The sequence below is a fragment of the Protopterus annectens genome, chromosome 8.part0 (genome assembly GCF_019279795.1).
Source record: "Protopterus annectens isolate FY-2018-M chromosome 8.part0, PAN1.0, whole genome shotgun sequence".
In the NCBI taxonomy this organism is placed as follows: domain Eukaryota; kingdom Metazoa; phylum Chordata; order Ceratodontiformes; family Protopteridae; genus Protopterus; species Protopterus annectens.
Genome location: NC_056741.1, coordinates 1,518,025,862 through 1,518,043,361, shown reverse-complemented (window position 1 = coordinate 1,518,043,361; position 17,500 = coordinate 1,518,025,862). Strand labels below are relative to the sequence as shown.

Below are 17,500 nucleotides of genomic sequence, written 5' to 3'. Positions count from 1 at the left end.
CACTTTTTATAAACTTAATTGCTTTAAAGTCTTGTCTGCAGTCTGCTCTACCAGAATCAACAGAATCACAAGATCTACATGCAGATATTCCTAATCACTTCCATTAATGGCCACACATACTATAAAGCACAATGAAGCATTTATTTTTATTTGATGCTAATAAAACAACATGTAAATGCACTAGAATAACGTGTGAATACTAATGTTTTTATTCCTATTTTCATAAAAGACTATAGACATGTTTAGTGATTATTAAATTGATTGAGAGAATTATTTAATCTTTACTTGTGTATATTAATCTTGTGTGTGTGTGTGTGTGTGTGTGTGTGTGTGTGTGTGTGTGTGTGTGTGTGTGTGTGTGTGTGTGTGTGTATGCATGCATGTGCATGTGAATTGTATGTGTGTGTGCATGCGCGTACATTTGTCGATATATGGGTGTTGGGTTTCTTTGTGCCATAGACTGCATACTTTCCAGCACTAGTTCCTCTTTCTTCTCTTACTGAAGGCTGACATAGGTTCTGACCCCCCTCAACTGTTAAATCAGATTACTTGGCAGCCATGAAATGAACGACTGAATGAATGAAGGAATGAATGTACAATCTGCATTTTCTGCATTCATTTCAATGCCTAAAACTAAACACTCATTCTTTGCTAATTAATGAACTAATGACAGTATTTCTTCAAGGGCAGGAGTTTGTCAAATAAATTGAAATGCATATCTTTGCTCCAGTTCCTAATCATTCTTTGATGTATCTTTTCCAATCTAGGTCCTAAGTAATGAGAATACCTTGGTCTTAAAATCTGTTCGACAGGAGGATGCTGGGAAATACGTATGTAGGGCTGTAGTTCCTCGAGTAGGAGCAGGAGAACGCGATGTATCTCTCACAGTGAATGGTAATGTTTATCTATATATATATATATATATATATTAATCCCATGAAATACAGCCAGAAGAAAATCTTATGAATATCTGAATTTATTAGTGGTATGAATGCTGTAGAAATGTTCTGTTGTTTAATCAGCTGTTCTACAAAAAATCATGCATGCAACATATATATGCACATAAAATAAACTCAACTGCTAAATGTCAACATCTGTTTTACCAATGTACTTTGGTCAACAAAACAGATGGTAGGCAGGTGTGAAAGATTTACAGTTCCCAGAAGTGGAGTATATGCTCCTCCCCAGAGACTGTGCAATCTTGGCGTTAGTATATTTATTAGAAGAATGTGTGGGAGTGCTGCCTCCCTACATGGAGGGTGCATGGGGCTTGCCACCCTGTAAAAAAAAAAAACTTTAGCAGTAAACCTTTGAAAAACGCAGGAAGTCTGTGAAGTCCAAAGGGCAAGACAAGTGGAAAAAAACTGCAGGTGTTGAGAATGCTGTCCTTTCTTTTGTCATAGCATAAGGGGAATCTACCCCTACCTTGTGGTCAACTCTAACATGGTCATAAACCTTCATTTGCCTAGCCTCTCTTTCAGCTTGCCACCTATTGGTATTGGATAAATGTCAAATGTAGAAATCGCACTCTGTCTCCAAAAGGCATTACACAATCAGATTAAGTCATCTGGCTTACAAATTTACATAATCAGACTGTACCATTTACTTTGGAGCTCTTTGTAACTCACACTTTACTCATCTTTCTCACTTCTATACTCAATGCTTCTCTTTGGGATACTGGTACCCTATGTGGCTTTTGGTTTAACAACTATACTGGCAACGTTTCACTTTGATGCTGAGAATTTCTTCTACAAGGTAGCTCAAAAATGCTTATTTCTCAGTAAGATCACTTTCTTTTGTTGTTTCTGAGCCGTAGAAAAATGTATGTCTTTTTGAATGGGAAGGACAGACTTCCATGATATTGTACTACTGGTATTTATCTGTCTGTTTGAATAGCAGAGACAAAGTTCCACAGTACCTTATGTGATGATGTGAGGTATTGCCATCTGTGCCAGGGTGAATAGAGCAGTGCATGTGTAACATACGCCAGCATGGCTGGCTGGAGTTTTGTAGAAAATGTTGTGTTGTTTGAATGTCACACTGATATGTACAGGTACTTGTGTTAAAAATGTATCAACAGTGTTATTATAACTGATTAAATGTATATGTTTAAACAAAGAATTCTGGAAGGGAAGAGTGGAGGTTTTTAAGGTTCTTCTGTGGCTTTCAGGTGCTGCATTGGATCTTGGTGGGGCTCTGACTGTATATTTAACCAGAGTCAGGTGATCAAATGTGATGCCATTCCATAAACATGCACTGAGATGATGGAACTCTCACAGCAGTTTGTTCTGTTTTCTTTAAAATCTGATATAAAGATTGATGATAATTAACACAGTTAGATGAGTTTAGTTTGGAAGCTTATCACCTTGCTTTGTTGAAGTAAGCATCTCAGCATCTAATCTTACCTTCCTGTATTAAATAAGTTAGCTAGGGAACAGTTATTCTTTAGACAGTCAGGAAATACAGTGAGATTAGTTAAGTATTGTTTTTCTGCATTTGGTTGAATCTGTCCATCTGTGTTATTTTTATTTCTCCTGTGGTTGAAACACTGGTGTTTATTGTACTTAGATATTTAGTATTCTCGTGTTTTCTATTTTATTATTTATTATTAAATATTTTATACCTTTCATTGTGGCTAGTCTTTTAGAGAATACTTTTAACATCTTGAGAGTACTTGTGCTTATTTTAGTGATGATGTGCCTACTCCAAAAAGCCTTGCTGCTTCAGTTACACTCTACCATTATATTGATATTGATTTTACTCAGTATAACTGGATACCCTTGTAAGAGCCTGATAGTGGTTAACTGATGACAGAGTGGTTACATTATAGTCTGGTGTAGAAAGTGTACAGCTAGTAAATCTGTACCAGCCTTTTCTAGGAGTGTGTGTGTGTGTGTGTGTGTGTGTGTGTGTGTGTGTGTGTGTGTGTGTGTGTGTGTGTGTGTGTGTGTGTGTGTGTGTGTGTGTGCAAAATCAAATTCCCAGGTATGGGTGTGTCATCTACTTGGAACTGAGACACAGTGCTTCAAAGTGAGTCTTGTTTGGGATCTGGAGAGACAGAGGGTCCAGTTCCAGGTCTGGAGTGCATTCCCTGTATGGTCTTTGGGGACATTGTGCTTGATGCAGAGAGGTGCATCTGAGAATACTCTGTAAATTCATTCCTGTTTTTAGTGACCATCTCTCACCGGTGTCAGTGGTGAGGTTTGAGGCTCCTTGATTACTGGCCTATGGTAAAGAAAGGCCATCTCACCTTCCTACTAGTATTTATCTGTCTATATGAGTGGCAGGGACAGAGTTCCATGATACCATAATACTGGTGTATATATATCTGTCTCTTTGAATGGTGAAACAGAGTTTCAGATACTGTACTACTGGTATTTACCTGTCTCTTTGAATGGCATGGACAGAGTCAAATGATACCATCCTACCAATATTTATCTTTCTCTTTGAATGGCAGTGACAGAGTTCCATGACACCATACTACTGGTATTTATCTGCCTATCTGAATGGCAGTGACAGAGTTCCATGACACCATACTACTGGTATGTATCTATCTCTTTGAATAGCAGTGACAGAGTTCCATGACACCATACTACTGGCATTTATCTGCCTATCTGAATGGCAGTGACAGAGTTGCATGACACCATGCTACTGGTATTTATGTATCTCTTTGAATAGCAGTGACAGAGTTACATGACACCATACTACTGCTATTTATTTGTCTATCTGAATAGCAGCGACAGAGTTCCATGACACCATACTACTGGTATTTATCTATCTATCTGTATGGCAGCGACAGAGTTCCATGATACCGTACCACTGTTTTTTATCTGTCTATTTGAATAGTATGGACAGAGTTCCATGATACCATACTACTGGTGTTTGGATGGCAGAGACAGAGTTCCATGATACAACACTACTGATATTTATCTGTCGCTGAGTGGCTGGGACAGAGTACCATGATAACTTACTACTGATGTTTGAATGGCAGAGACAGAGTTCCATGATACCGTACTACTGGTATTTTTTTTATTTTTTTGAATGGCAGGGACAGAGTTCCATGATACAACACTACTGGTATTTATCTGTCACTGAGTGGCTGGGACATCATACTACTGGTATTTATCTATCTCTTTGAATGGCAGCAACAGAGTTCCATGACACCATACTATTGGTATTTATTTGTCTATCTGAATGGCAGTGACAGAGTTCCATGACACCATACTACTGGTATTTATCTGTCTATCTGTACGGCAGCAACAGACTTCCATGATACCGTACCACTGTTTTTTATCTGTCTATCTGTACGGCAGGGACACAGTTCCATGATACCTTATTACTGGTGTTTGAATGGCAGTGACAGAGTTCCATGATACCGTACCACTGGTTTTTATCTGTCTATTTGAATGGTATGGACAGAGTTCCATGACACTGTACTACTGTTTTTTATCTGTCTGTCTGTATGGCAGGGACAGTGTTCCATGATACGGTACTACTGTTTTTTATCTGTCTCTCTGTACGGCAGGGACACAGTTCCATGATACCTTATTACTGGTGTTTGAATGGCAGTGACAGAGTTCCATGATACCGTACCACTGGTTTTTATCTGTCTATTTGAATGGTATGGACAGAGTTCCATGATACAGTACTACTGGTATTTATCTGCCTATCTGTATGGCAGCAACAGAGTTCCATGATACGGTACCACTGTTTTTTATCTTTCTCTTTGAACAGCAGGGACAGAGTTCCATGATACCTTACTACTGGTGTTTGAATGGCAGAGACAGAGGTCCACGATACCTTACTACTGGTATTTATCTGTCTGTATGGCAACAACAAACTTCCATGATACAATACCACTGGTTTTTATCTATCTATTTGAATGGTATGGACAGAGTTCCATGATACCGTACTACTGGTATTTATCTGTCTGTCTGTACAGCAGCGGCAGAGTTCCATGATACTGTACCACTGGATTTTATCTGTCTATTTGAATGGTTTGGACAGAGTTCCATGACACCGTACTGCTGGTGTTTGAATGGCAGAGACAGAGTTCCATGATACAGTACCACTGGATTTATCTGTCTATTTGAATAGTATGGACAGAGTTCCATGATACAACACTACTGGCATGTATCTGTCTCTGAGTGGCAGGGACAGAGTTCCATGATACAACACTACTGGTATTTATCTGTCTCTGAGTTGCAGGGACAGAGTTCCATGATACAACACTACTGGTATTTATCTGTCTTTGAATGGCAGGGACAGAGTTCCATGATACAACACTATTAGTATTTATCCATCTCTGAGTGGCAGGGGCAGAGTTCCATGATACAACACTACTGGTATTTATCTGTCTCTGAGAGGCAGGGACAGAGTTCCATGATACTCTGAGAGGCAGGGACATAGTTCCATGATATCATACTACTGGTGTTTGAATGGCAGAGACGGAGTTCCATGATACAACACTACTGGTATTTATCCGTCTCTGAGTGGCAGGGACAGAGTTCCATGATACAACACTACTGGTATTTATATGTCTCTTTGAATAGCAGGGACAGAGTTCCATGATACCATAGTACTGGTATTTATATGTCTCTGACTGGCTGGGACAGAGTTCCATGATACCGTACTACTGGTGTTTGAATGGCAGAGACAGAGTTCCATGATACAACACTACTGCCATTTATCTGTCTCTTAGTGGCTGGGACAGAGTTCCGTGATACCATACTACTGGCATTTATCTCCTAGACTGACTACAGAAGCTTAAACTCCCCTCTTTGGTTATAACACATTTATCTGATATTTCTGTTCCTGTCTTCTTCTTCTTCTTCTTCTTCCAGTTTGTTTCATTTTTGTAGTTTACTTCATTCATTTTCATGACCACTTTAAAGGGTCCCTGCCATCTTGTTAGGAATTTGTTCTCATAAATTCCATGCATATGGCATTCATGTTATATTCATTCTGTTGCATCTCTTGTGGCCTTTGCATATGCTCCTTAACTATTGATCTGTCTGTCCATCTATCTAGTTATCTAGCTATCTACCTATCTGTTTGTCTTTACTTTATTTGAAATTTAGTAAGTCTATGAAGTGTGCCATTATATTTTTAAATTAGGTTTTCTCTTCCTCCCATCTTTCTTTCAGTACATTCAACGATCTTCAAAACAGCCACTCATATTGTAACTGAAATCAGGAAATACTTTCAAAGCATCGTGTCCTCTCTTACATTAAAAAGAGGTAGAGAAGCAAATGATTCTTGTTTGTACCATCTTGTTCTGTTGTCTTCTTTAGCATACACTCCAGAGTTTTATTAAAATAATTGTACTAATCAATCATTGACAATGCTGGCACATTACCCCAGACAAAAGTCAGGTCCTTGGTCTGTGAGTATTTCTTTGTAGTATCCCTGTCCTGGGGAAAAGTAACTCTACTTCTCTGACTATTGACTTAGAGCTGGATGTTTGCAGTGGCACTGCTCCAGGAAAATTGTTAGCATTGTCAGTACTATTGTCTTCATTAATGGTCCTATCCATGGATAATTGCTTAAGTAGGACCACAGTAAAAGACAAAGGTGTCAGTGGACGTCTTAACCAAATTCAAGATACAGTCTTTTCACATTCTGGGCAGTTGCACATAAATTCTTAATGTCTTTCAATTACACTAGGCTAATAAAACCTAGCTAAAATTCTAGTTTTGGTTTTGTCTATCTGTAAGTGTCCTCCAAAAATATAACTATGTACCAGTCTCATTAGAAGTGTTCCAAATAGTTTTGGAAGTATTTAACACCTGCCTTAAATTACCTAGTAAGGTAAGTCATTCTTCAACTCAAAATAGGGATATGGGGCAGAGCTAACTCCTTCTCTGGTTGTATTTTCTCTGGCCTAGCTTAAAGCATCATTCTCACATTGTACTTTCTTAAAATTTTTATTGCTTGTCTGCAAACCTGCTAAGTCGCAAACATTTTTGTCAATACACTGATGTAAAATAGAGTCTACAGACTCTTAGTTATTCTTTTTCTTCATCCACACAAAGCAGCTTATGCCAGTGATTTTCTCTTGCTTCCAGTTATGGAAGTTCCTTAACTTTTACCTCCATTTCTTTAAGTTTCTGTTGCTGATGTTCCTGTTTCTCTCTGTTTTGTCCTTACAGAGAAGAATCTGGGACTATGTTTACGCCCCCCTCCTTTTCTTAGTGAATTCATCACAATGGTTTTCCCTTTCTGTCCCCTTACAGTCATCATTCAATATATTAGTGGCGGGAATATTTTGACATGGTTGCATGTCTTACTCTTTTGGTTCTTCCCTAATAGTTTCTGTAGTGCCTTCTTTCACTGAGTTAACTATTTTTTTTATAGCAACCCTGCTAGCTAAAGGCAGATTTCAGTTGTTCTTGCAGTTTCTGTGCCTATACTTTTCTGGTTGACAACAGTGTGTGTCTTTAACAGTGTCAGGCTGCTGCCTCCCCCCACTCTTACTAGGAGCATTTTCAAGACTGTGTGTTCTTTTCTTAGTAGTGCATCAAACTGCTGCTGTGACCTCCCTCCATTTTTATTCCAGTGTATTCAGACCACAGAGTATCTAACTGTGCCCCCCCCCAAATTCCACAGTTCTTTAAAATGAGAAAAGTCCTAATCCTTTACAGTATAATGTGTTAAATAAAGAACTAAAGGAAATGAATGCACTTCACCCAACAGTCTCTTAATTTCTACATCTGGTATAGGATACTTTCTTATAGCCTTAAAGACATGAAAGGTCCGCATTTATCTTGTCATAGGTTTTATGGTTGCAGGCACAAGGTTACTTAAGTGTGACCATGTTTCCTGAATCTAGGAGTCCCTTTGATTTCTTTCCATCCACAAGTACACTTCACATAGGCTCATAGATAAATACTAGGCTAATGGCTCTGAAGGGCCATTTTAAACATAGTCAGTGGCACAAAGTCAGAATCAAATGCTGTACCTTGCATCTATGAGGTAAAGACCTTAACCATTATATCAAACCCACAGCCTTAATGGAACACTTGGCTAACTTAGTAGTGACACAGAGACAATATGCTGCTTCTGCTGTTTTGTCTTTCATCAGAGTTTCATTATCAACATTTTTTAAATCACATTTTTGAAAGGCAAAGCATTTTAATTTCTAGCAGCTTAGTTAAAAAAATGCATTTTTCAAGGTGCAGCTTTGCCAGGTAAATAAGTTTCAGCAATGTGCTCCTTTTTCCCACAATTAAAATATACTATTTCAATTGTGAACATTTTCTTGGTGTTTGCTGGCATCTTTGTATTCTAGTTACAGGTTTGGACTGCTCAGTTCTAAACAAAGCTTCATTAGCTATCAATCTTCCAATTAGCACAACCAACTGTAAAAAAGCATTTGTGTCATTTAATGGAAGTGTCCTTTTGAATTTGTCTCAGCTAAAATACCAGTACTTTTGTTTTACTATTTACTGTTTCTAGCCATTAGTTTAAAACATAGTTTGTTCAGACATTTGAGCTCTTACCACTTTTTGGTATTAAATGTCCAGTTAGGAAAGTCTGTATATTCCATAGCCACGTATGCTTTCGGTACTTCCTCTGTCAATTGTGAAGACGAGATCTTGGCCCAGACAACTTGAACCCAATGAGATCTGCTTCATTGTCTTCATCATCTTTAATTTCTTTAGTTGTGAGGTAGTTATGGGTGTGGTCAGCACATATACTGTCATGTGTATTGTTCCACAATGCTGCCCAAGTGCTTATTGGTCATTTTGTTCACCTACTGAATGACCATCATATACTCACTTATGTTAGTTTTGTTCTGTACCATAACCATCATGATTTCTATATTTTGATTGACAACAGGTGAAACTTCACTAAGACAATGAAAACAAATCTCTCTTTCACATTTTGGAGTTAAAAAAAATGAATGTTATATATCCATGTATTTGCAGGTTATGAAGGGGGAACAAACACAGTGTAATTTGTTATACGAACCAACATTTGTCTGCTAAATACTAAACACGTGCTGGACACATGTCTTCAGTCTTAGTGTAAAATACATTAGCATTAAACAAAAAAATAACATATTTATGTTCGATATAATTTATCATTCAATGAAAAATAGCACAGTGTTAGAGTTTTTTCCTCCTCTTCTTTAAAGTGAATCAGGCCAAGGTCTTTGTCTGATTCTTCTTTGTATAAAGGCACACAGTATTTATGTAATCATCCAAGTCTTTCCAGAGATAGTTTCCCGTTACTCCAAGGTTTCTAACAGCCAACTATGTTTCTGATATTCTCCAACAATTCCTATACCTGACCACACACCTAGTCTCAATGAGAAGCATACATCTCTGCCCTCTTGGAATAAAGACCTTGCTTTTAACTTCATCACAATGGATGTTAAAATCAATCTATGCTGCTGCATACATACATACATACATATGTACATATATATATATATATATATATATATATATATATATATATATTATATATGTGTGTGTGTGTGTTTGTGTGTATAGTAACACCAAGATATCAATGGCAGTAAAGTACAGTCATGTACAGCCATTCCAGCAAACAGGTTGTCTCTGGAAAGTTCTTGTCTGTGGGCCTCACCTGGCCCAGATTGTAATCCAGTACTGCAGGTATTTCTACAAAGAATGCACCACAAAAAGGCTATGACTTGGCTGTTGAACTCCATACCTACAGGATCTTCAAGAAAGCACCTGCATATCCCTTTTCAAATCTCCAAATTAGGATCTGAATTTCTGAAGACTTCTCAAATGGGAAAATACTTTCATAGCATTGTAATTGGCAATGAACAGCCTATTACTGATTAATTCCTTGCTAGGTGTTATGTGAATGTTTCTACAATCACTACTGAAGCAAACATTTAAAAGCATGCTACCCTCTTTCTCTGACCAACATGCTACATCCACTTCTATTCCAGCACAGAACGGGACATTTTGGTCTCTTAACTATGAGTCATAATTGCTCAACAATCAATCAGTATTTGTATTTGCTAAGACAAGCTTGTAGGTCACTGAAAGGGCTGGAGTGGCAGAGCTCACTGTGACAAGTTTATGTTCCCATCAGTCTGCCTGCTCGCCCACTGTTGTGTGGTATGATCAATGACCAAATTAAACTGACTACTTATAAAATAGTATTTCAAGGTATGGAAGGCCCACTTTATAGCTGGATGCCTTCTTTGAATCACTGAATGTGCTCACTGTCACAAGTTTATGTTCCCATCAGTCTGCCTGCTCGCCCACTGTTGTGTGGTATGATCAATGACCAAATTAAACTGACTACTTATAAAATAGTATTTCAAGGTATGGAAGGCCCACATTATAGCTGGATGCCTTCTTTGAATCACTGAATATCTCCTTTCTGCATTGTTCAACTTCCAGCTGATAGACCATACATTTAGCACCTCGCCTATGATGTCTTTAGATAGTACTATTCCTAAACCTACTTCTGATAAATTGATGTACAGGGCAAATTCTTAAGAAAAATCAGAAGTCACTAAGAAAGGTTCAGAATACAAGATCTTTTTGAATTCATTAAATGCCCTATCTGCTTTAAGAGACCACTAAATGCAGTAAATGCAAGATCAGGGAAAAAATTTCCATAGTACTCAGCTAGTCCAAAAATATGTCTGCTTTTACTGAAAGGTGAAATTCAGTTTTTAATAGCCAGTATTTTTTTCCTACTTGTAGTCTTATCTCATTTCTTTCAATAGTGAATCCTAAATACTTTTTTTCTACTATACTGATTTTACTTTTTTTTCATATTTACTCTGAAGCTTGCCTGTCTTATAAATTCTAACACAGTATTTTAGTAAGTGAGACTCCCCATCCACAGAATAGATGACCACATCATTTCAGTATGCTATCACATGTTATGGATGGAGCTTCAGTATTCTATCTCTCAATCTTTGAAAGGTAGCTGGAGCTCTGTGTATGCCAAATGGTAGCAGTGTCTAAAGAAATAAAACTTCAATGCTTTTGCTTGAGGTAAAGTCGTCTCTACCAATACCTTTTGTCAGGTCTAACGTCCTGAAATATATTGCTTTTACTAGGTTCCCAAACTCATCAGTTATTACCACATGATAGCTATCAGTCTTTGAAATGCTATTCAATTTTTCAGTGCCATTATAGAATCTGATGATTCCATCAGATTTAGGAGATAGCACTGCTGAGTTACTCTATCAATTCTGTGACTCTCGTATCACTCCTCATTTGATAATCTTTTGAACTTATACTTTTACCAATTGTTTCTGTATCTCTGCTGTTTTTGAAATTTCAATCTAACCTTCACTCTGGGTGTTGTCTATATGTTATGTTCTAACAGTAAACTTCTCCAAGTCATTTTTAAGAAAGCTATTTTATTTATTAATAGAAATTGTTTTATTTCCTAATTCTACACTTTTGACAAAGATTTCCCTAACTGCACTACAGGTAGAGATTCTTTGATCTCTTCTATATGACACTCATCTTCCAAGCTAAACACAGACCTTTCTAGTTCTTGCCCTGGCTTCAAATCATTAATTTAATAGATGTATTCCTTCTATTTCATGGTTGCTTAGCTGCAGTTCACTACATTTAGTCTTTCAGTCATCTCAAAGCCTACATGTCACTTAGCTGATTATTGGCTTTTTGTACAGGAAAATCATATTAGTATCTGAATCCCTTAATTAAATTCCTTAATTCAAACATTATTATAATTCACTTTTTTCACATTGTGGGCTATCTGAATTTGTTTATTTTCTACGGGTAAAACCAGTTTTAATCAAGCATACCTCTGGGGTGCCTGACATGTAAGATATCAAATTGGTTAAACACAGCTGATACCTCTCAACACAAATAGCAAGTTGGGTAGCTAATGGTCCCAGTTCTTACTTTCTGCATCGGTTATTTTTCTTTACATGGACTTGAGTGTATTAAAACATCAGTCTGTGGGTGGTTTACAGATGTTTTTAACTGCTTAAAATTAAAACATAAGTATATCTGATGCAGTACACTTGATGTAAAGGGTGGACCTTGGTCAGTAGGCATCAGTATAGGAATACCCACTCTAGAGTATAACAATGCCAGTTCTTTGGCAATAGCCTTAGTGTTAGCCTTGCAAAATGTTACAAGTTTTATTGTTATTACAAAGTATCATGTGTTGGATTCTGTTGCAGACTATCAAAAACAGGCCTACCCACTATAGATGCTCTTCATAATTGCATCATTGGAAGAAAGAACTAGATAACACAGAATCAGGAAGTGAAATGGACAGCTAGACAGCATACAGTAAATATAAACACAAGTTTATTAAATGTAATATATACAGTTTCAATGAAATAAGTAAAGATAAACCTACATATTTTAGAATCACATTAATGCATACTATTTCACTGATGAAAATAAAGTAAAAACTATGTATTTTAGCATCAGTAAACATAATACACACATTTCCACTAAAGAAGATAAAGTTAAAAAAAATCTCTCTATATAGATAGATAGATATTAAAATCAGAAAGCCCACTTTACTTGAAAATAAATGGTAAAAAAAAGCCCCTATACATGATCTTTTGTATTGTTCTGCTTCTATTCTTGTTTCCACTGCTTCTTTACTAATTTGAATGAGTCTCTAATCATACTGTTTTTACTTCTGTGGTTTCTATTAGTTCACCTTCAGTTCCTTTATTCACATATTTTCTAGTACTGAATTTATGTTGTTCCATTGTAAGAACAGGTTTCTGATGACACACCAAGGATGCTGGCAGGTAAAAGGTATGTACACTATAGTATACATATGCTCTGCCAAAGGGTAGAAAATGCAAATACAGTAAAAAAAAATCTTTAAGCGTTAAAGTTCTTTTTAACTTTCACCTCCCCACACAAATTGCTCTGTGCTAAATGTTACTCACACACAGGAACAGTAGTTATAACTTTTTTTTTTGCTTGAAAAAGAAACTTACCTTGTAAACACTTATTTTATTTATAATGTGTCCTTGCTGCCAGGGGATGCAGGGGCTGTCTCATTAAAATCAGGTCGTTCTCCTTTCTTTAATTGCAAGATGGAGGTAGGCAGTAGACAAAAAGTGTTCCAATGTTACGGAGCAGTAAGAGGTAAAGGACACTGACTGCACATACTGGTAAAAGGCATAACGCAGATAGTTTGGAACTCTGATTGTTACTTTCTGCACACTAAATCTGTATCGGTGGACTGGTGAAGTCCATTAAATGTATCTATAGGTAATACGTCAGCCTTTCTGTTTGTTCTTATGGATATTTCCTTGCTGATTTGCAGAAAAAAAGGTGAAGAAATTCAATCCTGACAATAAAACTCTTGCTGAAAAACAGGATGAACTGTGACAAAAGCCAAAAAAGTCCAGTTACTGGAAATAGTGTTGAAACAAATTCCACTTGGTTCTTCACTAACATAACCTTTAATTAAGTGCTTTCATCTCTGTCAATCCCAAGACTTCATCAGAATAATTAAACTTCAAGAAGTCACCACATAAATACTACACTTAATTACATAATTAAACAGTTAATTAAATGAATCAAACATTTTTAAAAAGACAAGAGCAGCTAAAAATCCCACATTATCTAGTCAATGCTCTTAGTTTTAAAACAGGTGCTAAGCAAAGAATTTCATTCAAACCAGGTTCACACATAGAATTCAATAATTGCCATTTTAGTTCACATAATTCAACATTAAGTTCCCACCAACAACCTCTTAAAGATTTTTGCACAACTTCTAATATACCAAATCTATGTTTTCTCAACTGTCTTTTGGTTTTACCAACGTAAAAATATTTACAAAAATCATACACTGTAATGCATACCTATCCTTTTGTTGCACAATTTCCTGGTATAAACACCACTAGTTTCATCCTATTAGGTAAACTAATACACTTTTCTTCCAGAATATATTTACAAAAGGAGCAACACCCACACTTTGTGGAACCTTTTTCAGAGAGGTTAACTACTAATGTATTGTGTTCAAACATGTATTTCAAGCTCTTACCCATCTTGTGAACAAACTTGGGTTCCTCCCCCAAAATTTGTTTTACTCTTGAAAAGCACCCAGTATTTTTTCATTATTTCTTTCACCTCTTTTGAACCTTCACCAAATGGTACAACCATGATTCTATTAAATTTTTTGTGTTTGTAAATTGGTTTTAAAAACTACATTTGTTCTTCCAATACCTATAAGGGGTTTAAACTTCAAGCCCCAGGATTGCGCAACTTCATGACTCACATTAAAAATAAGATCTCTGGGATACGCTCTCTCTAAAAATAATTTTATAATAAATAACATTTCTCTTTTTAAAAAATGCCACTCCAAACACATTCTCATTGCTCTCACTAATTGTCCCTTCAGAATGTTCTTCCTGATGTTATAGGGATGCTGGCTATTATAATCTAAACAACTATTAGAGAATGTCTCCTTTCTAAAAATAGTTGAACAAAACTTCCTATTATTAACATATTTACTTATCCTAACATCCAATAAATCAATACTAGTATTGGAACTTTAACTAGTAAAATTCTAAAAAGGGGGAAGGTGGCTTAGATAATGAGCAAAGTCTGTATCAACCGATGTGGGTTCTTTCCACAGAATGAAAATATCATCCATATAATGGAGATATAATGTCCATCTTTCTTTGTACTCAGTCAAAAACACAAATGTTTGCTCCCAGGCATATATTATCATATTCACATAAATGGGGGCACAACTGGCCCCCATTGCTACACCCTTAATCTGCTTAAAATATCTGGCCTCTTACATAAAATAATTGTTGTCCAAAATCATTTTCATAACACTGACAACAAAATTTATCATGGTGCTGTTTAAATCTGTAAGGTCCAATATAGCTTCAAGAAACAGTTCAAGGCCTTCCTTGTATGAAATGCATATAAATAAGTCTACGACATCCATGGTGGAAAATGAAACATCTGAAGTGAATAATTCTTGTCTAAATCTGGACAAAAAGTCCCAACAGTCCTATAGAATATAATCAATTGAAAAAACAGTTGATTTACAAAGTCTATCAATAAAAACTCCCAATGGATAAGTAGTACTACCTTGTGATATAGTAATAACTCTGTAAGGGGGATCAAGCACATCTTATGTACTTTTGGGATTCCAAAATCTTGTGGGATGGTGGGATGTTCAGTTTTAAGAGAATTGAATAAATCTTCTGAAATTGTTCCCTGAAAAAGGGAATCTTCCAAAAACAGTTGTACCTTCCTATGTGCAATCATAACTTCATTATAGGAGGCTTCCATATATTTGTTAGTGTCGTAAAAAATGTCCAGCATTTTGGCACTATAATCTAAATTTTCTACCAAAACCATCCCTCCCCCTTTGTCAGGTTTCATAACTCTAATTGAGTCATCTGATCTTATTTCTTTTAATAGTGCTGTTTCATGTCTATTGAGGTTAAAAAACGTTCTCCTGTAGGAAGATAATACAGAATGAGTATCCTTAAGGCATAGGTTCTCATAGGTGGAAATGATGGGATGATTGCTGATTTGCCAGTTTCTGTTCTATTGTGATCACGTCTACTGCAGCTAAATGAAATCCCGGTAGTCATCTTTCTTTGCTGTTAATAGGCTCTAAAGTCTGTTAGGTCTAGTTCATGCATTCAGTTTTCTGCTGGGTTTAATTATACTGCCTGCTACCATCATGTTAGGTCTACTCATGTGTTCTACTTTATGCTGGGTTTAATTGCACTGCCTGCTACCATCATATTAAGTCTAGTTCATGTGTGTTCTCTGTTTCTGCTGGGTTTAATTGTACTGCCTGCTACCATCGGATTACGTCTAGTTCATGTGTTCAGTTTCTGCTGGGATTAATTGTACTGCCTGCTACCATTGTGTTAGGTCTAGTTCATGTGTTCAGTTTTCTGTTGGGTTTAATTGTACTGCCTGCTGCCATCGTGTTAGGCCTAGTTCATGTGTTCAAGTTTTCTGCTGGGTTTAATTGTACTGCCTGCGACCATTGTGTTAGGTCTAGTTTATGTGTTTAGTGTTTCTGCTAGATTTAATTGTACTGCCTGCTACCATTGTGTTAGGTCTTGCTCATGTGTTTGGTATTTTTGCTGGGTTTAACTGTACTGCCTGCTACCATCATGTTAGGTCTGGTTTATGTGTGCAGTGTTTCTGCTGGGTTTTATTGTATTGCCTGTTACCATCGTGTTAGGTCTACTTCATGTGTTCTGTGTTTCTGCTGGGTTTAATTGTTCTGCCTGCTACCATCGTGTTAGGTCTAGTTTATGTGTTCGGTGTTTCTGCTGGGTTTAATTGTACTGCCTGTTACCATTGTGTTAGGTCTACTTCATGTGTTCTGTGTTTCTGCTGGGTTTAATTGTTCTGCCTGCTACCATTGTGTTAGGTCTAGTTCATGTGTTCAGTGTTTCTGCTGGGTTTAATTGTACTGCCTGCTACCATTGTGTTAGGTCTAGTTTATGTGTTCTGTGTTTCTGCTGGGTTTAATTGTACTGCCTGTTACCATTGTGTTAGGTCTACTTCATGTGTTCTGTGTTTCTGCTGGGTTTAATTGTACTGCCTGTTACCATCGTGTTAGGTCTAGTTCATGTGTTCGGTGTTTCTGCTGGGTTTAATTGTACTGCCTGTTACCATCGTGTTAGGTCTACTTAATGTGTTTGGTGTTTTTGATGGGTTTGATTGTACTGCCTGCTACCATCATGTTAGGTCTACTTCACATGTTTGGTGTTTCTGCTGGGTTTAATTGTACTGCCTGCTACCATCATATTAGGTCTAGTTCACGTGTTCGGTGTTTCTGATGGGTTTAATTGTACTGCCTGCTACCATCGTGTTAGGTCTAGTTCATGTGTTCAGTGTTTCTGCTGGGTTTAATTGTACTGCCTGCTACCATCGTGTTAGGTATAGTTTATATGTTCGGTGTTTCTGCTGGGTTAAATTGTACTGCCTGTTACCATCGTGTTAGGTCTAGTTCATGTGTTCGGTGTTTCTGCTGGGTTTAATTGTACTGCCTGTTACCATCGTGTTAGGTCTACTTAATGTGTTTGGTGTTTCTGTTGGGTTTAATTGTACTGCCTGTTACCATCGTGTTAGGTCTAGTTCATGTGTTCAGTGTTTCTGCTGGGTTTAATTGTACTGCCTGTTACCATCGTGTTAGGTCTAGTTCATGTGTTCTGTGTTTCTGCAGGGTTTAATTGTACTGCCTGCTACCATCGTGTTAGGTCTAGTTTATGTGTTCGGTGTTTCTGCTGGGTTTAATTGTACTGCCTGTTACCATTGTGTTAGGTCTACTTCATGTGTTCTGTGTTTCTGCTGGGTTTAATTGTACTGCCTGTTACCATCGTGTTAGGTCTAGTTCATGTGTTCGGTGTTTCTGCTGGGGTTAATTGTACTGCCTGTTACCATCGTGTTAGGTCTACTTAATGTGTTCGGTGTTTCTGCTGGGTTTGATTGTACTGCCTGCTACCATCGTGTTAGGTCTACTTCATGTGTTCGGTGTTTCTGCTGGGTTTAAT

General features: G+C 37.1%; 1 protein-coding gene across 1 annotated transcript in view; it reads left to right on the top strand.

The window, feature by feature from the left end:
* The window catches only part of KIRREL3 (kirre like nephrin family adhesion molecule 3), a 2,095,651-nt gene that overhangs the window by 1,698,897 nt on the left and 379,254 nt on the right, over positions 1-17,500 (top strand). Inside the window, exon 9 of the mRNA XM_044081102.1 lies at positions 768-894. Within this exon, the coding sequence (XP_043937037.1) occupies positions 768-894 (127 nt within the window). The remainder of the gene's footprint in view (positions 1-767; positions 895-17,500) is intronic.